At 38.8% G+C, this 27,456-nt stretch overlaps 1 protein-coding gene across 1 annotated transcript; it reads right to left on the bottom strand.

Annotated features, from left to right (window-relative positions):
• Positions 1 to 24,754, bottom strand: Slc16a4 (solute carrier family 16, member 4). Its single transcript, XM_013031912.1, is given in 10 exon segments — positions 1 to 156; positions 158 to 285; positions 11,599 to 11,692; positions 13,091 to 13,302; positions 14,179 to 14,688; positions 16,330 to 16,491; positions 16,637 to 16,780; positions 17,341 to 17,473; positions 22,909 to 23,021; positions 24,621 to 24,754. Coding segments are annotated over 9 exon segments (1,572 nt in total). The 5' UTR covers positions 22,996 to 23,021; positions 24,621 to 24,754; the 3' UTR covers positions 1 to 54.
• Positions 24,755 to 27,456: the final 2,702 nt, after the last annotated feature.

Here is a 27,456-nt window from a genome sequence, read left to right as displayed (position 1 = left end):
ATATAGATATTTCTCACAATGCTAAGGGCATTGAAAGCTGACTGGTTTACATTCTTACTTTACAAAGAAACTCTTCTTCCAAGCTTTTGTTCCCAATGACTCGTTAAGTTCAGATTTTCTCCTGTTAAACTTTGACTTGATTGTAGTCCTCTTTATGGTCAGACTGTTTGCTTTTCCATCTCTCAGCCAATGGTATGAAGAAAAAGGAAACAGAAGAGAGGAGGTAGCATGTGCCAGAGAAGTAGAAAGAGCCGGTATATGTCTGTGTATGATCATGTAACCATCCTGGAAGGTAGGAAGGATTTCTATTAGTAAAGCACATCTTTTCATTCTCAAGCAGAAACTGCACCTGAAAGGAGGTGCTCATCTATAGTTATCAGTCTATATTGTGACCCATTAGAAAGTTAGTCAAGCTTCTTAGCTAAGGTATTTATTTATTTATTTATTTATTTATTTATTTATTTATTGATTGATTGATTGATTGATTGCTGGTCCTGGGGCTCGAACCCTACCTAATTTTATGATGAATCTTACTAAAACACTATTATAAAGAAAATCTGAAGTACTGTTTTCAAAATAAAGAAAACAATTGCATTTTTCTTTACTGTATAAATGTTTGAGTGCTTACTATGTTTCTGTCAATAACTATGTGCTAAACTCAATCTCTTAAGCCATATTCTCAGCCCTTTTATGCGTTTAGTTATTTGTTAAATAGGATCCTGTATTTTTTGCCCAGGACTGGCCTTGGCCCTTCTTCCTGCTTGAAGGCTCCCAAGTAGCTCAGATGATAACTGTGTACCACTCTGTTTGGCTTATTTGTTGAGATCTTGTTTGGGATCTGCTAACTTTTTTCCTGGGCTAGTTTTGAATTATTATATTCCCAAACTCTGCTACTCAAGTAGCTGGCATTTTGGGACCTAATTTGCTTTTTTGTTTATTGATTCCTTGTTTAATCAGTAATAATATCGCATGTTTCTTAGAAAGGAGTGAAACCAGCTAAGATTTAAATCCTTGTATTATATTGCAACTTCTGAGAAATATATGAGTTATCTGAACTGTCCTAGAAATTGCTTGAAAAGAAGTATAGAAGGCAACAGCACCCTCAAATCATTTGTTATTCTTGCTTTAGTTTACCAGCACAGTGTATGTACACACACAAAATACATAAATATACATATGTTCATCTATGAATTTTAAGACAGGAGTATCAAAAGTAGCGCTTAGGAAAAGACTAAGCGTTCTTGAATAATAAGGTGGATATTAGTACTGAAATGTTAGTAAGGTACAACTGAAAAATGTAAAAATGTAGCCAGGTGCTGGAGGGATAACATCTGTAATCCTAGCTACTCAGGAGGCTAAGATTTGAGGATGGGGGTTCAAAGCCAGCTGGGGCGGAAAAGTCTATGAGACTCTTATCTCCAAAAATTAACCACCAGAAAACCAGAAGTGGAGCTGTGACTCAAAATGGCAGAGCACTAGCCTTGAGCAAAAAAGCTCAAGGACAATGCCCAGGCCCTGAGTTTAAGCCCTCACAACTGACAAAAAAAAAAAAAAAAAAATCATTGGAAGCTATAAACCTTTGATTTTTATACACACACACACACACACACACACACACACAAATACAACACATTGAGGGTTAAAATATATTTAATATATTTTCTTAGGATAAGGAATCATTTAGCATATTTAAGAGCTATTTGTATGTGAAATTAGATTAAGTAATTTCTTAAATTTGTTATTTCCATTCATTCTTGATAATGAGGTATTAGTGTTTTTAAAATTCTAATTAAGAGGAGTCCTTAACTCCTGTTTCCTGCTTGGGCAGCAGGAAATGTCTCTGTCTATTTCTCCCTACTTCAGCCCTGTTTTCCTAACATAAATCTTTGCAAAACTTCAAAAGAAAAACAAAATTCTGGGGCTGGGGATGTGACTTAGTGGTAGAGTGCTTGCCTAGCATGCATGAAACCCTGGATTCTATTCCTCAGTACAGAAAAAGCTGGAAGTGGCACTGTGTCTCAAGTGGTAGAGTGCTAGCCTTGAGCAAAAGAAGCTCAGGGACAGTGCCCATGCCCTGAGTTCAAGCCTCAGGACTGGCAAAAAAAGAAAAGAAAAAAAATTCTAATTAAGACCCAGTTGTCACTCAGTAGGATAGTAGTATACATTTGAATAGTTTTAGGATGGTGCTTATAATAGCAAATATAAGGTGAGATGTAGGATATAGCTGATTTCATGTTTTGGATCATGTGATGGAAAGGTAGGTCAGACATATTTATTCCAGAATCTGAACTTCTCCCAAATTCTGAAGTTTTTTTTGTATTGACATGATGCTACCAATGAAAAATTCCATACTATGACATTTTATTTCTTGTATAAATTATTTAAAATATTGCTTATAATTAACTACTACATACATGAAATACACATGAAACAAATGAATTTTTCATTTAGGCTTGGGTCCCATCAAAATATTTTATTATATGTACGTAAATATTCCTAAGTCCAAAATAAGTCAAAACCCAGAACACTTCTGGTCTCAAGCATTTTGGATAAGAGATAAACAGCCTTGTCTGTACTGGTGGCTAACACCTGACACCCACAGACTCAGGAGATTGAGATTTGAGAAGTAAGGTTTGAAGCCAGCCCAAGCAAAAAAGTCTGTGAGACTCTTATCTTCATCTAACCAGGAAAAAGCTAGAAGTGGAGGTGTGTCTCTAATAGTAGAGCTCCATTCTTGCACAAAAAAGTCAAGCAAGAGTACAGTACCCTTGAGTTCAAGCCCCAGTACCACCACCACAACAAAAAGAAACAGGCTTATGGCTGTCATAATAAATTTACATGGCTCCTAGTTAAAATGTGAACTTGATAGGTATTAAAACATCTAGTTTATTGAATTGGAATTACAGTTTTGTCTAATATTGAAAGTGAAAGATTTGTGAATTTGAGTTGATTTTATTAGTGTTCTTTGTTTTTGGTACTGAGCCCAAGTTAAATATCTATCACTGAGTCACACTACGCTGAGCCACAGCTCTGCTTCTGACTTTGGTAGTTTATTGAAATGAATCTCATCTACTTTTCCTGCCTTTTCCTTCTAATCCTGATCCTCAGATCTCAGCTTTCTGAGTAGCTAGGATTACAGACATTAGTTGCTGGCGCCTGGATGTTGTGCTCTTTTTTTATTTTTGGTGGTGGTGTGGGGAGTTAACAGTCTGAAAAGGCAATATACAGAGGCACTTCTAACTTTGAACAGTCAAATGTTTCTAAGTAAATGTTTTTGGAAGAAATCAGTAGTAGTAGATGCCATTGCATTCTACGTATTTGAAATCAAAGCAATACACTGGATACCTTTATGTCATAGCAAAGCATTATAGAAGTCTGAAAATGATGAGAGGTATGAGCTGTAATCGAAAATGGCTTGCATTCATGTGAATGTTCACTCTATACTGATTGTTAGCTGTGGAGTTAGCATTCTCAAGATAAACTGGCAGCTACTGAAAATTTAGTAGTTCCAAGTCCTTTATATTTCCTACAATATTCATCAGATTCACCTGAGATGCATGTTAATGATGCAGACTCTGGCTTCTGTTAAGCCTACTTCAGCCTGGATATAATCAGTAGATCCCTTTGTGTTATGAAACTGTTATTTATTATTTAATAACTATTTCACTTGGAATTATTTCCTCATATGTATGACTTATTTGAATGGGAATATCTAATGATGTTTGTTGTAATAATTTAAAATATTTAAGAAAATTAGACTGAGCATCATTAAACAGTATAACAAAACAGTTTTCTTATGGCAAAGTTATAAGGATAAACTTTCAAGTTTGACATTTTATATGATTCTAAATTTTGCCTGGGGCCAATCACACCTGCAATCCTAGCTAATCAGGAGGCTGAGATCTGGTTTGAAGCCTGCAGGAAAGTCTGTGAGACATTCATCTTGAATTTGCCACACACACACAAAATAGTCAGAAGTAGAGTTATGGCTCAAGCAGTAGAGTGCTAAATGTGAAGCTCATGGACAACACCCAGTCCTTGAGTTCAAGCCCCAGAACCGATTTATCCCCTGTCCCCTAATGATTCTGAATTCTTTTTTTTCCTTTTATGATATAGTACTGAGGTTTGAACTTAGGACCTCTGCCACTTGATCCATACCCCACCCCAGTCCTTTCCTTAGCATATTTTTTTAGGTGTTAGGCATTTGTCCAGGCTAGCCTCCAGGTGCAGTCCTCTTTTGCCTCTGGGGTAGCTGGGATTATAGGCATGAACCACCATATCTGACTTGTTTTTTTGAAACAGGGTCTTGCTAAGTTTTTTGCCTCAAACTGTAATCCTCTTATGTTATCTGCCTTCAGATATGGCCACCAAATCTAGCTGTCCAAATTCATTTTTTTAAGTAACTATTTTTTAACCATTTTACATCATTTATGAATTAAGCCATACATGTATAAAGGTATTTTTAATAGCCTAAGAATTATCATAACATTAGACAACTAGATTGTTAATCTGAATTGTGAATTCTTTTTTTTAGGGTTATTATCTAAATCTACTATTGATCATCTTGTTAAAACTTGAAATAGGCCAGGTATGGTGGCTCACACCTGTAATCCTAGCTACTGAGGAGACTGAGATCTGTGGATCATGGTTCAAAAGCCAGCCTGGGTAGGAAAGTCCATGAGACTCTTTACCTCCAATTAACTACCAGAAAACCAGAAGTGGCGCTGTGGCTCAAATGGTAGAGTGCTAGCCTTGAGCTGAAGGGACAGTGCCCAGGCCCAGAATTCAAGCCCCATGACAGACAATAAAATAAAAAACAAGAAACAAAACCAAAAAAATCTTGAAATATACCCAAAAGGTCTTAATCCTAAAGTTTCTTGATGCTAGTTCTAATAACTGGTTGAGATTTCTGTAACTGTCCAATTTAAAACAGAACTTCAGCTGTTGACTTCGACTGTAGTATAGAGTTCTACTTCCAAAGGTTTTGGCAGCCTTGTCCTTTTGCTTTGGGTGGGTTGTACAGTTTTTTTTCTGAATGTACTGTGATATGCTTGGAAACATAGCTTAACAAATTTAAGCTTCAGGGCCTTTTAAGAGTGGAATTCAATAATGGCTCACGATAAAAATTTGTAGTAAGATTTACTGGGAGTGCTTTCAGCATTGACTGTGTTATAAATTTTATTAAGTGGATTGTGGTCTCTATTAGCATTTGGAAACTCAATTCCTAGGCCTTGTAAAAGTATGTTGTGATTCCAAGGGAAGGAATACTATTCTCCTTCACCTTTTTAAACCACAATAGAGCTCAGTGCTACTCTGGAGGCTGAGATTTTAGGATTGCAGTTTGAAGCCAGACTGAAGGAGTCTTTCCAGCAAGGGCAGGAAAGTCCATGACTTACCCAAAAAACCAGATGTGGAACTGTGACTCAAATGGTAGAGTGCTAGCCTTGAGCAAAAAAGCCCTCAGCAATAGTACCCGGGCCCTGAGTTCAAGCCCCAGGACCAGCACAAAAAGCAATCCCATAATAGAGAGCTATTTTGGATTTTTTTTTTTTAATGTGTGTAGGTATGCACCAATCTTAGGAATGTTGGGCCAGAGTGAAATTCTCTACAGGCTTTGTTGTTTGTGGAGAAACCAAATAAACAAATTTTCTCTGAACGCTTCAGGATAATAATGTATTTCTCAGGATTTTAGAGGTCTGAGAATTTTGCTGTGCCTTCTCATTGTCTCCAGTCACCCTGAGTCTCCAAAATGGACTGATTGTAGACCGAAAGGTTCTTAGGACTTTTGTTTTCTTCCAATAAAATTTTAGAAAGAGAATTTCTCAATGTATAGACCAACATGACTAAAAAAAACTATAGAGGTTAAGTTTGATAAGTGGACCAAATAAGGACTAGGTTGAAGTGGTGTTTAATATTGTATTTGAACCGACGATGGAACAGAGATAAGGAAATGTCCTAGCATTTTATTACATGATGATTTATCTGTATTAAGGGGACAGAGTACATGTGAATGGCTTAGTTTCTATTTTATTCATTGATTTTTCTAATAAAAGAGTTGCTTAAAATATTACCAGGTTTCCCCCATGAAATGCAAGGCTGGTAAGTAATAGCAGGAGATGGTTATATTTCTTCCTTAGGAATTTTAACCCATTCTGGAGTACAGTGACATTTCTGTTCAGGATTAGAAATGGTTTTCTTAAAGTTTGTTTGAAAAGTATCCGATTGAATGAAATGTCAACATATTTTAAGATGATTTGTCTCACAGCATCTTCAGTTACAGGTAAGGAAACAGAAAGACAGATTCTGGATACTTAGTCAAATTTTCAGTTAATGAAGTAGAATAACAGAGATGACAAATTATTAGTTTTAGACTTGGTTTTCAATATGAAGTCTTGGAAGTACACTGTAGCATGATAAATTCTGTGCCAATCTGAAGAGCCACAAGAAGAGTTTGAGAGTGTCTCTTTGTCTTTTCTGTGTGCCATGTGGCATCTAGCAGTAAATTATGCTAATAAGTTGCTTTTTAATTATTGAATGAATATGATAACATTCAAATTAAAATTTGAAAATTTAAGATTTCAAGGTATTTGTGTTTGACTTAAGTCTCTCTCTCTCTCTCTCTACATCCATCTATCTTTGTCAGTCTCAGTATTTTTAATTTTCCAACAACCTTCCAAAGTTTCAGTTTTGATGCTTTTGTGTAGTCTTAGATGCCATCTATCAGTATGAAAAATAACAGTTACAATTGGATGAGCTATAGCATTTGAGTGCCTACAATTGGATTTGCTGACCATCCTTAACCAAGGAACTCAAAACATCTCATCTGATTTTGACCATTTCATTAAGTAAGATTAGACCTGTTTATTGAATATTGGAAAGAGATAGAGGGACTATAGGTTGGATGGGCCAGCATGGTAACTTTTGGAGAAGTACGTTTAATGTTAGTTTCAGCAATAATATAATAAAGAATTTTGTTAATGCCATACTTATTATTTTCATAATTGAGGAAAGTGTATAATTTTCTTGCCCACATGCAGTATTTACAGTTTTTATTTTTTTGCAATGCTGAGGACCAACCTCAGTGCCTTGTACCTGCTAGGCAAGCACTCTTCTATTTAACTAAATCCTCAACCCCTATTTACAGTTTTAAATTTTTTTTTTAATTTAGGTTAAAGAAACTTGTGATTCGAATGAATTTTCCTATGCTAATTCCTTGAATTATTAAAATATGTTATATAGAACTAACTTTTTTCTCTCTTTCATTTCCATACAGGAACAAGAAAAATATTAATCCATGTATTCATTGTTACCATTTTTAACTAGTGTTTTGACTGAGGATTTACTGTTGACCAGATTTCTAATTAAAAATGAGTACAATCTTTTATAGGAATTACAACTCTTGCAGTCTGGTAATAACAGATCTAGGTAAGTAAACAGTGAAAATCTTATATAAAGATCTAAGTTTGGTTGAGAATTTACTATGTTTATCACCAGTATGTCTTTAAATTTAAGCAAAGGTAACACAGTATTATAATTTCTCATACCTCTGAGAATTCAGTTAACTGTTTTGTTTTTGTGGTATTAAGGACTGAATCCAAGGCCTGGCACATGTTAGGCAAGTGCTTTACCACTGAACTACATTCCCATCCCTCAGAATTGAATTTACCTGTAAGTCAGCACACTGTTTCTGTGGTAATTTTGTTGGAATCAGAAGTTAAGAACAAATGGAATAGTCTTTGTAAAAACTCTTGTCATTGAGGAATGGCTATTTAAGTAGCAAAGACTTCCCTGGAACTTCTCACTTCAACTAAATGCTTAGCCATGCAACATTGTCAGTAAGAGAAGGATATTTACCTTAATTATTTATTGCCATCTCTTTTTTTGTTGTTGTTGGTCGTGGGGCTTGAACTTAGGGCCTGGGTGCTGTCCTGGGCTCTTTTGCTTAAAGCAAGTGCTCTACCACTTTGAACCACAGCTCCACTTCCAGTTTTCTGGCAGTTAAATGGAAATAAGAGTCTTATGGGGACTTTTCATCTCCTGCTGGCTTTTAACCAGGATCCTCAGATCCACTTATTGTCATCTTTTATTTGAGATACCATGAGCAACTCCCAGACTAAAAATCTATACATATAAGCTTTGGGCATACTTCCTTTAACTTTTTAAACAAACTTACTGACTTACATTTACTTTTGGTGGTACTGGGGTTTGAACTCAAGATCTCGTTCTTGCTAGGCAGACAGGCGAGGGCTCCCAAAGGCACTGCTTCACCCCCACTGCAGTTATATTTTGAGATAAGAGCTCATGCTTTTTTGTTAAGGGCTGGCTTGGGGCTAGTCCCCCTACCTACACCTCCTGCATAGCCAGGATTATAGGCCAGCACCACCATGGCTAGCTAAAACTTACTGAATTTACGATGCCTAAGTAAGATTCCTAGAATTAGTGAATACAGATCTTTATCATGAGCTCTGTTTTTATCTTTACATATAATTCTAGACTTGAGGTAATAATTTAAAAAAAGACTTATAATATTTTTTATGTGGTTAACAGAAATATATTTTACAAACTTATGTTACACAGGTTTGTGCATGAAATGTTTCACAATAAAATGATATACTCTAATCTGCTCTGTTGTGGTTTATCCTTTTTATTAAACAAACAAACAAAAAAAGATCATGACCCAGGAAATTTGTTTCAGTTTGCATACCTATAGCCTTTTCTTTTCAGGTAATGTTCCTCAAAAAATTCATCTCCTTATATACCCAATACTTGAAACATTTTAAGTCATATACAAAAGCGTGTAACATCAAACATAATTTTGTTACCTTTATAATAGTATATTCTGTTTATTCAAACATTGTATCTTTTGCCTAGTTGACATTAAAAGTTCCAAGGCTGCAGTTCCAAGGATAGCCAGTAAAGAAAGATTAAAACTTTAAAAAAAAAAAAGGTTAAAACTGAAAAATAATGATTAGAAACTGTATTTGAGCTGATTTGCATTTCATTGACCTGCATATTAACTATATAGAATAGTTTTTCTGTGCAACTATGGTGTTTGGCTTCTTACTATCAATCTCTATTTAACATTCCTGGGCATGATTTAAAAGCTTTATGTAGTTGATTTACAGGTGTGAAATATAAGTTGGGAGTTAGGCAGTGTGGGGAAGGCTGTGTTCATCAGTACAGGTAAGAGAATTGGTTGCTTTTTTTTTTTTTTTGCCAATCGAGCCACAACTCTACTTCTAGCTTTTTGCTGGTTAATTGGAAATAAAAGAGTCTTGGATTTGTCTGCCCTAGCTGGCTTTGAACCTCAATCCTCAGATCTCAGCCTCCTCAGTAACTAGGATTACAGGTTTGAGTGACTGTCACCTGACTGTTTTTTATTTAGTTACACTTAAACGGAAGTTCAGTAATGTTTCTCTTTTCTGGTATTGCTATAAGTTGTGTGTATGTGTGTGCGTGTGCACACGCACACACGTGCATATGTGCATGCTGGTACTGGGGCTTGAACTCAGGGCTGGGTATTGTCCCTTAGCTTTTTTCCTCAGGGCTAGTTCTCTACCACTTGAGCTGTACCTGTACTTCTTGCTTTTTGCTGGTTAATTGGAGATAAGAGTCTCAAGGACTTTCTTGCTTGGACTGGCTTTGAACTAATATTTTAAATATCAGTCTATTGAGTAGAATTATGGTGTGAGCCACGGGCTCCTGGTTTCATTGCTTCAGGGCCTTGCATTTATGCTTGAACTGGCTGTACCATGATCCTCCTATTTATGTTTCTTTGTTAGGTGTGTACCCTCCTACCTAGCTTTATATTGGTTGATATGGGGTCTTACCAACTTTTTCCCCCAGCTGCTTTGGAACTGCCATCCTTCTAATCTCCACTCCCCAAGTAGCTAGGATTATAGACATGAGCCACTACCTTGACTTACATCTTTTTTTTTTAATTTGTCTGAGTCTTAAAAAGTATAAATTTAAATAGCATCATTGTAAAACTTCATTTTTAGAAAATAATAATATGGCAAGATCAAATCCTTTCTCTGTCTCACTTCAGGTCTGAAAGCAGCAAGTAAGTTACAGGCTAAGTTCTGTTTTATGGGTAATTGGAAGTGCTAGGTAGTCATTTTTGTACATTAAAAATTATGTATTTGGGCTGGGAAGGTGGCTCAGTGGTAGAGTGCTTGCCTCGTATACAGGAGGCCCTGGATTTGATTCCTCAGCACCACATAAGCAGAAAAAGCCAGAAGTGGCACTGTGGCTCAAGTGATAGAGCGCTAGCCTTGAGCTGGAGAGCTGAGGGACAGAACCCAGGCCCAGAGTTCAGGCCCCACAATCGACCAAAAAAACCCCAAAACAATTTGAATGTAAAATTAAAATTGGTCATATTCAAATTTTTTGAAAGAAACTGATGTTTGTGCCTGTTCCCTATTTGTATGTGTTTACTCAAGGTTTTGAATAGTCTTGGATTATATGTTCAGCACACACAAAATATCTATTTAGCCGGACGCCGGTGGCTTATGCCTGTAATCCTAGCCACTGAGGAGGCTGAGATCTGAGGATCTCGGTTCAAAGCCAGCCCGAGCAGGAAAGATGGTAAGACTCCTATGTCCAGTAAACCACTAGAAAACCGGAAGTGGTGCTGTAGCTCAAGCGGTACAGTGCTTGCCTTGAGCTGAAGAGCTGAGGGACAGCGCCCAGGCCCAGAGTTCAAGCCCCATGACTGACAAAAAAAAAATATTTAGGTCAAGCTGATATTTCCAGTAAACTATACTTGATCCTTAAATTGCATTTCAGCCTTGACATTAACTGAAATAAGAACTCAAAACTACCCTCCAGATTTAAAAGTAACAATTCCTAAATATATAAAGTGTGAACTTGTATATAACATTTACTACTAAACCCCAAGTAGCCTTTCCACAGAAATCCTGCCCTAATTAAGGCCAAATGTTCTCCTACCCTTCCTACGAGAGAAAGAGGACCACTCTGTTATTAGGTTTGCTATCTTCAGGCTCTGTAAAAATAACTGTTAGTGAGATCACTTCTCACCTTCTTGGCTAAGGTGAAGGATAATATGCTAGTGTCTTGTCTTCCCCACCCTCTCTTCTTTCAAAGAATCATCATGGTTGTTTTTTGTTTTGTTTTGTTTTGTTTTTTGTCAGTCCTGGGGTTGAACTCTGGGCTCTTCAAGGTGAGTGCTCTACCACTTGAGCCACAGTGCCATTTCTGGTTTTCTGGTGGTTAATTGGAGATAAGAGTCTCACAGACTCTTATCTGCCTGGGCTGGCTTTGAACTGTGATCCTCAGATCTCAGCTGTCTGTGAAGCTAGGATTACTGGCATGAGCCACTGGTGCCTGACTCATCATTTTGAGACTGATAAAACTCTGGATTGTTTCCCCAGATATATATTCTCTGCTGTAAGATTCCCAGGAGGATATAAGAATCTTTATAGTACATGTCTATTTAACATTGGTGATGGAATGGAATGGATACCAAAATGCCAGCCATAACATCTAATCTGATATTGCCATCCTATACTGCCATTAATCTTGGATCAGCCTGTTCTTTTATTGATTTTGAAATTTGTTCAGAATGTGATTTGGTACCTGCTAGTGGTGGTCCAGAAAGGACAGCCATCCCAGCAAAGAAACTGGCAAGTCCCAAGAACGTGTGCACTCTACAATTCTTGGACAGATCAACCTGTAGTGATTAGAATTCAATGTTAGCCATATTGAGGATGAAATCTGTAGAAGCCTAGGGACAAATATTGTTTATGTCATGTCTGAAAATAATGTGACTTCTGGAGTAATTTAAGTTGCTGTTTACACCCTTGTATTAATATACTAAGGAACAGGGCAAATAGGAAACAGGAAAGAGAGACGACCGTGTTTTTTTTCTTTTGTGTGTAATTTATTAGTAGAAGAAGGATAGCTTTTGGTTTGGGTTTTTTTATTCTTTTATGTGGCTTAGGAGTACTTTTTTGCCTCTGAACATCATTAGTCTTTTTTCTTCTTAGAAAGTGGTAGGGTTGGGGCTGGGAAGGTGGCTCAGTGGTAGAGCGCTTGCCTTGCATGCATGAGGCCCTGGGTTCAATTCCTCAGCACCACATAAGCAAAAAGAAAAAAGCCGGAAGTGGTGCTTTGGCTCAAGTGGTAGAGCGCTAGCCTTGAGATGAAGAGCTGAGGGACAGCGCCCAGGCCCAGAGTTCAGGCCCCACGACTGGACCCAAAAAAAAAAAAAAAAGAAAGTGGTAGGGTTTATTGTTTTTTTTTGACTGGCAGTCGGGCTTAAACTTAGCTTGTTGCTTAGCTTTTTCACTCAAGGCTGGTGCTTAAAACATTCCTCCAGTTTCAGCTTTTTGCTTGTTAGTTGGACTTATCTGCCCACTCTGGCTTTGAACCATGATCCTCAAATTTCAGCCTCTGAAGAGTAGCTAGAATTACAGACATGGGCCATGGTACCTGGCTTTTAAAAAATGGTGTTTTATAATCTGAAATGAGAATGATAGTCCTCAGTCCAATTCTGGCTGAGTTAACAACTATGGGTATCACAAAGAATTGATTTCAGTTTTGTAAAGCTAGAATGTTGTTCAAGCCTCATATAGTATTCTGGTGTCCTGCCATACTTAAACTGAAAATAGATCGGATATGTTTCAGCATTTTGAAGATCTAATTCTAAGAGAAGTTGTTCCAGGTTTTTCAAGAACACAGAAACATTCAAAAACACAGAAGCATTTGTGTAAGTAATTCAGTTCCATTTGATTTCTTGTTATTAAAAGAATAATATAAAGGCCGGTATCTGTGCCTTATGCCTATAGTCCTAGCTATTCAGAAGGCTGAGATCTGAGAGTCTTGGTTCAAAGCCAGCCCAGGAAGGAAAGTTTATGAAATTCTTATCTCCAACTAACTACCAGAGAGCTGGAAGTGGAGCTGTGGCTCAAGACACTAGTCTTGAGCAAAAAAGCTTAAATATAGCACCCTGGCCCTGAGTTCAAGCCCCAGGACAAGCACAAGAAACAATGAAGATGTATTCTCTTTGGGGGAGATTACTATTGAAAGTAAAATGTACTAAATAACATAAATGATTGCTTCTACTCACCAGTACAGGAAGTATCAGTGCCAGGTAGCCACCAGTGAAAATTGCGAAGAAGATGGTATAGGTCATAAGTAGTGAAAATGTGGTGGCTAAAGGAGCAAGCAGGTTAGTGATGCCGCAGAGGATGAGGTAAGACTTGTGGTATTCGTACTTTTTGATCCAGTTTTGATCAGCAACCCATCCAGAAATGAGCTGACTGACTGTCTCAATAATGCCTGGAATTAAAAAAAAAAACTACTACTACTACTAATACCTGGAATAATATGAAAAGGTTTTAGGAAATCCCAATTCCATTTTCCTAACTCTTTTTGAAAAGTGTGAATACATAGACAACTTTTCCTTAGGGTATAGACTGGGATTTCCTGTTAGGATTTTTTGTTCCTGTTGCATAACCTTAATCTGATTTTACCTGATTTTGTAGTTAAAGAAAACATAAGGCTGTGTCACTAGATGTTTTTATGAGTACTCCCAAGAGGTTTTTATTTTTACTTATTTGATGTCATCTAGTCCATTTGTGACTATCCTTAAGAGTATTTTCTGTCTTACTATGTTTTCAAGAGGAAATACCAATAATACATTATTAAATGCTTACTCTGGGCCAGTCACTGTACTACGTTCTACATGGGTTACATTTTTAACCCTGAAAACTTTAATGAAGGTAGGTATTGTGCCTGTGCTACAGATGAAGAAATTATAGCACAAAGAAGACAAGTCAGGGTCCATACAGGCAAGAAATACAAAGCGAGAGCCTGAATCCAGGCAGTCAGTCCTTTCAGTCACTACAGTATGCCCTTGATATTTTCTGTTTCCTAGGATAGCTTTTGTCACTGAGCCCAGCTTTTTGAAATTCAGTGTTTATCCAATAATCGATATCTACTATGTGTTAGATATATGAAAATGATCACGATTAATATTTGGATTAACAGGAGTATCTGTACAAGGTAAAAGGGAAATGACTAGTGCTGTGCTAGCCTCAAACATTTTGCTTCTCCTGGCCTTCCCATAACTTCAACAATTTAAGACAATTTAATAAACTGTTATAAAACTAATTTTTTCCTTCTAGGTAGGAAAAATTGATTAAGTTTTCTTACCAGCTACAGAAATGAGGTAAGAGGCATCCATAACGTCGATGTCCAGTGTTTTGGCTCTGGCTACCAGATGAAAGGTAGGGATGAAATATGCTAACTGACTTAGGAGAAAAGACCAGGTAAATATGTAGAAAAAAGGATTCCTGAAGACAGAAGTGTCAAAGAGTTCTTGTTTGTAGCACCAAGAAATAGTCTTTTTCTTATAACCTCCTTCATTACTCAGGGACAGTCTGTTCCTGTTAGGTCCACTGTTGAACTCTTCTTCACTTTGATCTTGTGAGACAATTAAAGTTGTATTGGGTTGTCCGGCTTTCTGCATAGTACTGTCCTTGACAGAAGACTCTTGGGTCTCATTGCAGCATGCTGTTTCTGTCTCGCATGATACCTCTGAACCACTTGCAGACAAATCTTTATCTTTAATATTAGAATTCTCGCATTTGATATGGATAGGTCTTAACAGCATACTAGAAGGCACCAAATTCAATGTGATAGCCCCAAATAACATAAGAGCACCTAAATAAAAGAAATTGAGAAGTTGAAAATAAGCATTCAGTGCACAATAGTTTGTATTCATAAATTCAGAAGAGATCCTACTATATAATTAGTAACTTTTTTTACCCTCAGTATTGGGGTTTGAACTCTGCCTCCAAGCTTGTGAAGCAGGTACTCTACAGCCAAATCACACCTCTAGCCCTGTAGGCTAAATTCTTGAAAATACTAAGAATTGAAACTGTTAACTTGTCGGCTATATATATTGCTGTGTCCCTGTAAAAATGGGAGTCCTTTAGAGGTAGACAATGAGAAAACTACACCACTAGGTGTACGGTCGAAGAAGTTCATTTTTGCTCAAGAGGAAAAAAGAACAAAATATGCTTTCGAGGGGTAAGGGTTGTATTTCAAATGTTAGAAAATTATGTATTCTAGGTTGGGTATTGGTGGCTCATGCCTATAATCCTAGCTACTCAGGAGGCTATGATCTGAGTATCATGGTTTGAAGCCAGCTCAGGCAGGACAGTCCATGAGATTTTACCAAAAACTAGAAGTGGTGCTGTGGCTCAAAGTGCAAAAAGCTCAGGGACAGTGCCCAGGCCCTGAGTCCAAGCTCCATGACTGACAAGAAAGAAAGAAAGAAAGAAAAGTATGTTATGTGCTCTAAATAGGAGTTTACAAGCGATAGTATAGATTTGAAAACAAAATATGGAATTAGATAACAAGAATCATTTAGTAACAGCTTTAGAAGGGGAAAATACCCTTTTCATTCGTTTTATCTGACATTTAATTTTTTTCCCCTGAAAAAGACAGGTTCTGGTCTTGCCTTTGAAGCTGAATAGTTGCTTGATTTCATCAGTTGCTCAATTTTTTTTTTTCAGATCAAAGCTCTGATTTGAGTATAATGCTTTTAGCAAGACAACAGGCTGTATAGGCTTTATCCATGATACAGATTTGTCAGCTGTTCCTATGAACAATGACACTGTTGGATGGGTTTCTGTTTTGAAAAGGAGAACCAATAGGACTGCTATGAACATAGATACAGGCACATGAGTACATATACATGTACATAAGTCTTTTCCAGTAATTATGATTATTTTAACCCAAATGTTAGATACAAAGAAAATAATAAAAGTGCTTTTTGTTTAAATTCACAGTGGTTGTATGGAAATAGTAGTTAATATATAAATGACTTAAAGAACAGTCTTTTACAGAATATTTTTTCCTCTTTCATCTATTTGATAAAGCCTTGTGGGAGAGTTTTTTTTATTTTAATGTGGATTTTTTTTTCTTTAAAAGAAAGTATGAAAGGTAAATGCTTGGTGAGGAAAGGAGGAGGAAGAGGGGAGACTTTTTTCTCCAGGGATGTCACTGTCACTAAAACATTGTTTCCAATGTTTAGAGTACTCTCCCATTGCCTCGTCTTCCAAATTTTGGTAGCTTTCATGAGGTGACAGCCTGCTGATGACATCTACATCTTCTGTCATGAAATTTTTTCCAAGGAAGATGAACATGTGTCCTTTAGACATGTGTCCTCATTTCTTCTCTGGAAATATATTTTCATTTTTTTTATTTTGTTTTTTTCTAATACTGGGAATTAAACCTAGGGCCTTGTGTACATTAAGTCTTGCAGAGTCAACAGTTTAGAGAGTTAGACTCACTCACCTGTCCAGTCATAGAGATCTATCAGGAATTTCGTGACGGGTGCCAACAGAAAAGTCAGTCCCATCCCTGAACGGGCAATAGCTGTAGCAAGAGCCAATCGCTTTTTGAAGTATTTGGTGATTACCACAGCAGCTACTTGGTATAAAAAAGCAGATCCTAAACCTTAAAAAATAAAAAGTTTGGAATTACTATTACATTTGGTGATTTTTGTATAAGAAGCCAATTATTGGCATTTGGGATCAAACACCAGTAGTAGGGAAAGTTCCTGCTTCATTTTTTTGTAGTGTTCTATTAACAATGGACTCACCAGGTAAAAGTCCCATAGTCACACAAAGAAAGGGAATGCCTGTGGCCCAGCGACTGATCAGGTAGCCACCAGAAATAAGGGAAGTCCCAAGAACAGAGGTTGTTTTTTCTCCAAGTATGTCACAAATGATGGCAGCCAACGGACCTTAAGAAAGAAAAAGGAAATGCTAGGTTAATGGCATCCCGGTATCATAATGAGTGGGAGGGAGGAGGTAACACAAAAGCACTTTGGAGTATTGTATCTTTTGCTTTTTGCTTTTTGAGGGGGAAATTGAAAATGCATTGTAAATGTAATTATTCCAGTAGACTGTGACTGCTATAAACTGTATCATCTATCACCATATTCTACCACTGACTAAAACTAGAAGAGAAGAAATTGGTTCTGGGTTTTGTTTTGTAGATGACACTAGTACTTAATGGCTAGACTTCTAGGTTGAGGTCCTGACTCATTGGACCTTTATTATGTGCATTTTGTCATTCATTACCTGACTGGAAAGAAACAAGGCATGAAATGTGAATAACAGAATAGTTGGATTCTTCAACTTTGACCCCTAATTTCTCAACATACTGATCAAGTCAAGTGGAGGCCAAACTTCATTTCCTTACTTTTCTCAGCACAAAATACTGAAGGTTAGTAATGATTCAGTCTTAGAAGACTCAGAGGGTCGTTCTCCATGGAGAGCAAGTTTGAGGCAACTTTTGTACCTGCACAAAAACGAAGTGATGACATGATAGATCCAATCCAACCAATTTGCTCCGAGGTGCCTTCAAATTCTTCTTGAAAGACCACAAAGAAAATTGCAAATGTCTTGGTCATCCCCATCACAAACACATTTACCTAAATCAAAGGAGAATAGAGTCCATGTCTGGTGGCAAGCAATCAAGTGTAGAGGAGACTGCAGCTGCTGGAGGTTCTGTTGCTCTAATACTTACAGTTTGTTTTATTGGTTGTTCCTCATTACAGTACATAGCTTATCTGGGGGTGTGTGTTGGGGGGAGGGTCATTTCTTTTTAGATTGGCAAATCACATTGCATGAAAAAGTCTTACTTAATCCTCATTTCAAGGTTATAAAATAGATATATCAGTTTGAAGTTTGGAGAGAAAAAAAAGTTTCCAAGGATGGTATTAAAGCTGAGATTTGTGTCAACTAGAGTCTACTGACCCTTCCCCCCTCCCCCATATTCATCAAAAAAGGAAGAATTGGGCATCTCAGTTCTTAGGTTAGCTTTGATTTACATCTTTGCTTCTAAGCTGAATAACATCTTTCACTTGGTGTACAGAGTGACCATATAATTGATCATCTAAATTAGGACATTTTTGAGAATGAGTGCTTAGTTATGCCAGGATAGCAAAGGGTTGACTGTCTTACTGGCTTAGTTCTGTGGTCCAACCTTTTCTTTCTCTGTTCTATCTAGCACTCCTTGCCTGTCCCTCTCTTCCTTCCATTAGACTTGCTCCTTTTGAAGTCATTTTTCTTTCTAAGAATTAGTAACTTTGAACAGTTTTTCTTCTTTTTCTATTCCCCTTTTTCCTGCTTCCTACTTAACAGATAAACTCTCTGAAGTGGGAGCCCAAATGAATATCTAGCCAGGGTCTTCATTCCCTCAAAGCCATGTGCTACATTATGCCACTGTCTTCATGAAATTGCTTGCTTCCTTGTTTCAGTAGTCTTGGCTTTTCCAGACCCCTTCTCTCTTTTCCACCTGTCAAGCATTGCTTGAGAATCACAGGATCCTGGGTTCCCTTTTGCTCTGCCTACCTGGTAGAATTTTCCTTCCGTAATTCTGCCCTCTGTTCACCTAAAACTCCCTGGATAGTCATGCACCCTTAAGGTTTTAATTACCACCTGTGTACTTGTATAGTAATGGGTATGGATTTAGAATCAAATCAGCCTTCGCTTGCTAGAACCTTGGCTCTTCTCATGAGTGTAACTTGGGACACTGGGCCAACTATTTTGTCAAGGTTAAGATTCCTCTTTTTCTTTTTTTTGTGAATAAACAATGTAAATATGAACACAGCAGGGATATGAGAATCAAGATTTTAAAGTGGCAAAGCAAAGACTAATGAAGGGAGGGAGTGATGAATGTGGGGGGGGGAAGAGAGAGAGAGACATAAGAACAGTGGCCTGATCTGGGTGGTACAAGAGTCTAGTATTTCTCGGCTGGAGGTAATATTTAATCAGCATTACTCAGAGGCTGGGAAAGCTAGGGTGGAAAAAGCTGTGAGCCTACCTCACATGACTAGCAAGCATGACACTAGGGAGTTTAAACAGTAATTGACCTATTTAAAGAAAATGAGTGCAGAAAGTAAGTGTCCTCTTTCTGTAAATGGGTGTTCTTTGCTTGACATGTACGGGATGCTGACTTCTTTCTTAGCCACAAGTTTGGCTAGCAAGTGGTTCTCGGTTCAGAATATTTTATTTATCCTTGATATCTGGATGTCCAATAACTTGTCTAATATCTTCCGCTGAGTATGTGGCAGGCCTAGGGTACTGAAAATGCATCTATCTTTTTCTCTTCCCTTAAAGTCATTCTATTTAGTTTTTATTTTGACCAAGGATAGTAAAAACCTCTCCTTATGTCTGTTTTCCATTTACTAAGCAGACTACATACGTCTATATCTATATGCTTATTCCTATTCCTTGAACCATGTTTGGCAGGTTTTAGTCCTGTTACCAAAGTCCACCTCTGACAGTGTAAATGGCTCACCCATAAATAGAAATTATTGATTCCCTATTTTTCCTTTAATTTTTTTCTCTCTTTTTTTTTTCTGTTGTTGGTTGTATGGCTTGAAATCGGGGCCTGGGTGGTGTCCCTAAGCGATTTTGCTCAGGGCTAGGGTTCCACAACTTGGAGCCACAGCACCCTTCTGGTTTCCTGGAGATTAAGCATCTCATGGACTTTCCTGCAGAGGCAGGCTTTGAACCACAAATCCCAGTCTCCTGAATAGCTAGGATTATAGACGTGAGCCACCAGTGGCTGACCCTTACTTCTTTTATTTTTTAAGAACTGTTAAATGGGTTGAAACTAGAAAGTAGAAAGTAAGCCTTAAGCATGCCTTCCCTACTCTCCCAGTAAGGTCCTTTACCAGGCAATTCTAATTGACTTGGAAGAGCAGGTGTTACCAATCTTCCCAGCCCTTTTTAAAAATTAGAGTACTAGACTTTTTTTTTCTTTTTTTGGGGGGTCCGGTCGTGGGGCCTGAACTCTGAGCCTGGGCACTGTCCCTCAGCTCTTCAGCTCAAGGCTAGCGCTCTACCACTTGAGCCACAGCTTTGGCAGTTACTATTAAAAGTTTATACTACTCTTCCCCACTGCCATATTGCCCAGCTCATCCAGACCTCCAAAGACAAATATATTTTTTAAAAAGTCTGTTAGGTACATCTATATCCTCTCATCCTAGTGCTCCACTGAAAACAGAAGTCTACTAGCTTTAGTCCCCACACTTAGGCTCTTAAGATTATCAGAGACTTCTTTGTTGCTAAGTCAATGGACTATTGTCCTTTTTATCATAATTGGCCACAGCAACATTGCACATCATTTTCTACTGACAGTTTCTGGGTTATCACTGCTTTGCTTCTGTTTCTGCTTATTCCTGAGCTCATTCCCAAGGTTTTCCCCTCACCCCTCTTCACCCACTCCTGCTGATTTTGCCTATGTTGTATCAAAGTTCAAACTACTGTGTCAAAGACACAAATTTAGGTGTAGCTGTACTTCAGGGGCTCGGATGCCAAACATTTCTTTTATACATTCTTCAGATTCAATGTCTAAGATTAAACTATGCAAGTTTTCAAGTTTTCCTCCTTCCTGTGATCTCCAGTGTTCAAGCCAGCAACCCAGGACTCCTTGATTCCCATTCTATGACATCTATATCTTTTGTTTTTTTAGTTTCTCTGTCTGTCTGTCTCTCTTTCTCTCTCTCTCTCTCATCTCTGTCTCTCTCCTCTCTCCTCTGTCTTTTTGGTTGGTCCTGAAGGCTGAACTCGGCCTGGGCGCTGTCCCTCAGCTCTTCAGCTCAAGGCTAGCACCCTACCACTTGAGTCACAGCACCACTCCAGGCTTTTTTTCTGTTTATGTGGTGCTGAAGAATCAAACCCAGGCCTCACGCATGTGAGGCAAGCACTCTACCATGGAGCCAACTTCCCAGCCCATTTTTTTTTAGTTCTCCTTTTTGATGTGCTCAGATCTGTATTTTTTCTCTTCATCATTGCTGTTATTGCCTTCATTTAGGACCTTCTGTTCTTACTCCTTTCAGTTGTTCTTCCTGTGTTCAGGCATAATTCTGTAATCTATTATCCATGCAGCAGCCTGAGCTGAAATTTCTGAAATGTATGTCTGATTCCATCATTCCTTTAACTTTTTCTTATCAGCACTTTATAACCTCAAGATAGTAGCCAGCATTCTGAATGTGACTGATAAGGCTCCTGCTCATCTCTAATTTCATTTTCCATTTTTTTGTTTATTTGTACATCTTATTCATTTTATCCACATCAAGTATTTCCTGAGTGCCTGCTGACATATGCTATGGTGTACAGTAGTGAGCACACAGGTTATAATGATTTCCTCACTTGGGGGGCACTTTCTGAAGCAGTTTTTTATTTACCTTTTCAGGACTCCTCTGTTACAGCAAAGTAACTTATAAACATATAAAAACATAGTTCTCAGCAGGCACTGGTGGCTCATGCCTATAATCTAGCTACTCACGAGATTGAGATCTAAGGACTGTGATTCAAAGCCAGCCTGGGCAGGAAAGCCCAAGAGACTCTTCAATTAACCACAGTGGCTGAAGTGGTAGAGTACTGGCCTTGAGCACAAAAGCTCAGGGATAGTACCTAAGCCCAGAGTTAAAGCCCCTGCACTGACCAAAACACACACACACACACACTCCTCTAAGGATCCACATTGCCAATATGAACAGTAAATGAGCTACTGGGTTCATTAACATTGTGGTAGGATTTTTGTGCAGCACTACACTTCTAAAATGGGACCTAACTTATTAATCTGGTTGTAAGGCACGGTTTCTCATAAGCAACTTAACTAGGGAAGTAACTGCCTATCCACAGAGTGTAATGGGAAAAGATGGTTCCTGGGGAAAAAAGTGGGAAAGAAAGTGACCCTTGCCAACAGTGCCTACTCTCCAAAGCATGCTTTTAGGAGGTGACCCAGCCAAGAAGGACTCAGATTTAGGATATCCTTAGATTCATATTAGTAACGTGGGAGTGGGCTGAGGGTTCCACATTGTATGGAAATGAAGCCAGTGTACAATAAATAGGGCTCTGGAGTTTTATAATACATCTTCACTGGAGACTGCTGTTTCCCCTTTGTGTCACTCAGAAGAGGCATGATGTATTCTTTAGGTTTATAGAGCTGGTTGTCCACAAGGTGGACTGCATATACTAACCAAGACTGTGCTTGTTGTAGCACCAAGAAAGAAAGGGTGGTTTTGTGAGTGTATCTCTTAAATTTATACAATGTTGGTAGAAATGAGTTACAGAGTTGGCACTACTCTGTAGGGTTGAGGCACAACTGTGCTCAGATTACCAACATTCCAGAATGTTCAAAGTAGTGGCACACATCACTGTTGTCTCATAGCAACTCTACAAGCCTCTGGGGACGGTGAGAACAAGAAGTTAACTAAGAAGAAGGCATCTGGGGGCCAGTGGTGTGTGTACACAGGAGGCCGAGGTAAATCTGAGGGTTGAGATTTGGAGCCATCTTGGGCAGACAAACCCTTAAGACTTAATTGAATTAACCAGAAAAGCTGGAACTGGAGGCATGGCTCAAGTGATAGAAGGTCAACTTTGAGTGAAAAAAAGCCAGAGTCCAAGGCCCTGAGTTCAGGCATTAGTAGACAGCAGGCTGAACAAAGGAAATATTCCCATCTACTCTCAGTAAAGGGGACTGCCAACCTTAGTGTTAGGTATTTTGCTGGGCCAGCTAGGTACTTTTTAGCATTGCCCAGTGCTACTTGTGGGATGGCTAAAAGTATGGTTGTCTCCAAATCCCAATTGCCTTGCTGCCGTGAAACAGCTGCTGATCAAGATGAGCAATCAGAGGGCTTAGGGGTGTAGAGAGGAAGATGGAGGACTAGCTGGAGACACTTCTGCTTTCACTCGAGGGTATTTCAGCTTTCTCCCGGGCTCATTGTGGGCCCTGACTGGCAGTTATGGGTAGTTCCTGGCTCTTACATGCCAAGGATTTCCTAAGTGATGGCTTCTCTAAGCCTTTCTACAGACAACCCATGCAGTTGGAAAGGTGAAAACAAATGCTTACCAGGAAAAAATGAAGCACAACCATCCATCCCCATCCTCCATCTGGGGTTCTAGTGTAAAGCCAGACTTTCCCTTTCCTCTTCAGCATGATGATTCTGTATTAAGTCCAGAGCTCTATAACAGTGAAAACAGTTGGTTCAGTCAACAAGAAACTGATTAAAACTTTCTTTTTTGTCTCATGTAAAATCACTTGCTTTGTAATTTTTTTTATCCTGTAGTTACATCTGAAAGCAGCCTGAAGTGCCAAATATTCATTTGCTCTGAACTCCCTGACAGTAGAGTGAGTTGCCATTCTTCCACCTATACTCAGACCTGGGAAATTCCCAAGGGTTGTAAGCCACCCTTCAGGCCTTGACTCCAGAGAAGTATAAAGTGAAGGGTGTTTTAGGTTAAGGATGTAACCCAGGCCTGGGCATTTTCCTTGAGCTCTACCACTTGAGCCACGGCTCCACTGCTTTTTGATGGTTAATTGTACATGAGACTTCCCTGCCTTGGCTGGCTTTGAATTTTGATCCTCAGTTCTCAGCCTCTTGAGTGGCCAGGATTAAAGGCATGAACTAGGCCACCAGGGCCTGGTCTGGTAAATTGTTTAAAGGAACCGAATAGATATGACAGCAAAATGAAATTATCAGCCCTTTGAATGAGCCCTGGATCAGAAAAAGAAGTTGGAGAGGCCACATGGGGAAACTTGAATAAAAGTTCAATCTGTGCTACTATGGTGGTCTTAGAGTTCTTCAGGAAATTATTGTTCCTAGGATCAAAGTATCTACTCTGTGGCACCTTTACATAGAGTTCGTTCAGTGAGAAAATATATATGACGTGACAGTAAAAAGAACATGTAGGGGGCTGGGAATGTGGCCTTGTAGTAGAGTGCTTACCTAGCTTGCACAAAGCCCTGGGTTCGATTCTTCAGTACCACAGAAACAGAAAAGGTCAGAAGTGGACTTTGTGTCTCAAGTGATAAAGAGTGCTAGCTTTGAGCAAAAGAAGCTCAGGGACAGGGCCCTGAGTTCAAGAGCCAAGACTGGCAAAAAAAAAAAAAAAAGCATGTAGCTGGGTCTCCGATGGCTCATACCTGTAATTTTAGCTACTCAGGAGGCTGAGATCTGAGTATTTGAAACCAGCTCAGGAAGGGCTGTGAGATTTATCTCCAAAAACCAGAAAACGCCAGAAGTAGAACTGTGGCTCAGGTTCTAGCCTTGAGCAAAAGGGAATTTAGGGACATCACCCAGATGAACTGTGATCCCCAGATAGCAACCTCCTGAGTAGTTAGGATTACAGGCATACAAGCATGAGCCCGGGTGCCCAGCCTTGTAATTTTTTTTTTTTTGTCAGTTGTGGGGCTTGAACTCTGGGCCTGGGCACTGTCCCTGAGCTCTTCAGCTCAAGGCAAGCTCTCTTCCAATTGAGCCACAGTGCCACTTCCGGTTTTCTGGCAGTTAATTAGAGATAAGTCTCAACGGACTTTCCTTGCCCAGGCTAGCTTTGAACTGTGATCCTCAGATCTCAGCCTCCTGAGTAGCTAGGATTACAGGCATGAGCCACCAGCACCTGGCTATGTACATGTTTTAAGTGAAGGGTGCAGCATTCATTTCGGTGGGCTGCTTCTGGAAAGGACAGCCAGCCAGCAGCATGTATGACAGATTAGGAGAAAAGCCAGTCAGCCAAGACCCGGTAGAAAACCATCCCAACATGATCCCATTTCTACCTTACCTTTGTTATGTTGTTCAGCAAAATCCTCTAAAGACAGGGCAAGTTTGGAGAAAAAATAAATTGTAATATCTCACAGAATGTTACTCTGTTGAAGACATTTCATTCTGCTGTGGTGAAAACAAGTAAGCTTTGTAGAGCTGGGCAGGGCAGAACTAGTTTAGGCCCTCCTACCAGTGGACTTTACTTCCTGAGGGAGGAGGAAAGTCTGTAATTTGAGAGCTTTTTAGCCAGACCAAAACTTACTCTGAAGGTAGACTCACCAGAGGGTCAAAAGCAGTTGTCTGAGTAAATCAAAGGGAAAATCTTGTTGATGACTGTTCTCAAGGTTGGGAGATGGGGCTTAAAACTAAATACTTGTCTGGAATTCCACGTCCTTTTTTTTTTTTCTTTTTAAATAAATGTGTAACTTTCAGAGGTGTACCCAGGCAATCTTAAGTTTAACGTATTTGTAAAGTCTGTTCATTGAAGATTCTAAGTACTATTTTTGACTTTGAGATCTCATTTTAAGTGCCTTTTTGATTGTTACCTTCAAGTACCTCCCACGAAAGGATGCATATTTGTGGTAGTTTTAATGAAATACTTTTTCATTGCCCTTTGAAAAGATTAACATTGAGTCTCACCAAAAAGTAATTCAACTGTATTTCCTTCCTTTGCTCCACCCTCTACATAAAAAAGTCTACAGGAAATTGCCTTTCATCTCCCCATACCAGCAATCCAGATTCCTAAATTCCCAGATTCCAGATTCCTAAAGTAAGTTTACTTTAGGCCAAAGAGTGTTTCTCTTCTTTTATCTGGAAACCCTGCACATTCTTGAATGTTCCCCTTTAAAAATAAGGGGCATCTCAGTCTCTCAAAGCAAAACTAATACTTCTGATTAAAGTGCTTAGGCAAAAGTGCAGGAACTCTTAGTAGTTTGGGAAGGATGCTCAGTAAGTAACCTTGGAAAGATTGCAATTATGTGGGTGCTGGTAGTAAGGATCAAATAAACATTCAACAGAAAGGAAATGTTTTCAGAGAGCTCTTTGTTAATTATGTACGCCAGAAAACATTTTTAGTCAACATCTGTAGGATTGTTTTTAGTTTTTTTCGTGGCACACTTGTTACTCTTTCAGAGCCAGGCTGTCTGATTCTAACCACTGAGCCTGAGCTTTATAGCTCTGTATTGGGAATCTGAGACCATGTTTGAAATGTGGCAGGAGTCATTAAGAGACTAAGAAGGCTTCAAAATCCTCAGAAATGTGTGTGTGCGTGCATGCACACATGTGCATGCCTGTACTAGTGCCTCAATTCTCACTCAACTTTTTCCCCCTTGACTTTTTGGTTCTTTTGGTACATAATTGGAGATTATACCCAAGGATTTATCTGGCAGGGCTGGCTTTGAACTATGATCCTCAGATCTCAGCCTATGGAATAGCCTATGGAATAGGAGTGAGCCGCAGGTGTATGGCTAGACATATCTTTTATATAAGTCTATGAAGAGGAAGCTTTGAGTTGTATTGTTAAATGTAGACTTGGTTAGAATATTTACTTTGTGTGTGTGTGGGGGGGGAGCAGTACCAGAATTTAGGGCCAGAGTACTTTAAGTTTTAGTCTTAAGGCTGGTGTTCTGCCACTTGAGCCAGAACCCCGTTTGTAGTATTAGAGATATGAGTCTCAAGGGTTTGTCTTCCTCTGTGGCTTCAAACTATGAAGCTATGATTACAGGTATGAGCTACTGGTGCCCTGTTAACTTTTGCCATTTTGAAGCCTCAGACTGGGCGAGTCATCCTCCTGAGTGTTTCCAAAATGGCTAATAATATTTTGTAAGGTGTTTTTGAGGATTACAATGTGCATATAAGATAAACTGCACATTTATAGGATTGCTGTTGATACCGGGTTCATTAAAAGTAATTCTTGCTGGCATCAGAGAACTTAAAATTACATAGTTCCTTCCATTCCTTAAATGATGAATAGATCACTGTACCTGTAGTATGTAAACAATGTAGTTTATGTTGAACATACTTCTGGAAGTCTGAAAGTTTGATAGGTGCTAGTAGAAAGTGCTTAGGTGACTGGTACATAACACGTTTGTTGTTGAATATTACCATCAGAATGCCTGTGAGAAATTTGGCCTACCCAAAACCAAACCCAGTCACTTTCCCCCCTCTGTAATCCTGCCCTCTGAGTGCTTTTTAAGAAACATTGCACAAAGGTGCAATGTCTATGTGTATCTCTGATCATATAACGTAATATTTATCTAAATGAATTCCAGGAAATGGACACGAGGTTTATTCTGTTGCTGTTTTTATTTGTTCATTTGTCTTTGGGAAGGTAAGGAGGGGCACAGAAATGGAGGCACAAAGGATGAACAAATGCAGCAGTGGTACTTACTAGATACTATGTTGAAAATGAACTATTCAATTTGAGGGTGGGAATGCCAGGGAAAAACTGGGACAGGGAGGGAAAGTGACATGTTGAAAAAGAAATGTACTCTTTACCTGATTCATGAAACTAACCCCTCTGAACATCACCTTTGTAACCATAAATTACAACAAACAAACAAACAAAAACCACTAGTTCATCAATAACCTAGACTAGCTGGGTGCTGGTGGCTCACACCTGTAATCCTAGCTACTCCAGAGGCTGAGGTCTGAGGATCAGGGTTCAAAGCCAGTCTGGCATTAAAGTCCTTAAGACTCTTATCTCCAATTAACCACCAGAAAAAGTGGAAGTGGTGCTGTGGCTCAAGTGGTAGAGTGCTCGCCTTGAGCTGAAGAGCTCAGGGACAGTGCCCAGAGTTCAAGCCCCATGACCAACCAAAAATAAATAGCCCAGACCAGAAAATGCAATCATTGTT

This window comes from Dipodomys ordii, unplaced genomic scaffold, assembly GCF_000151885.1.
Source record: "Dipodomys ordii isolate 6190 unplaced genomic scaffold, Dord_2.0 Scaffold146, whole genome shotgun sequence".
NCBI lineage: Eukaryota > Metazoa > Chordata > Mammalia > Rodentia > Heteromyidae > Dipodomys > Dipodomys ordii.
Note: the sequence above shows the minus strand (reverse complement) of the source record. Positions and strands in the feature narration are given on the sequence as shown.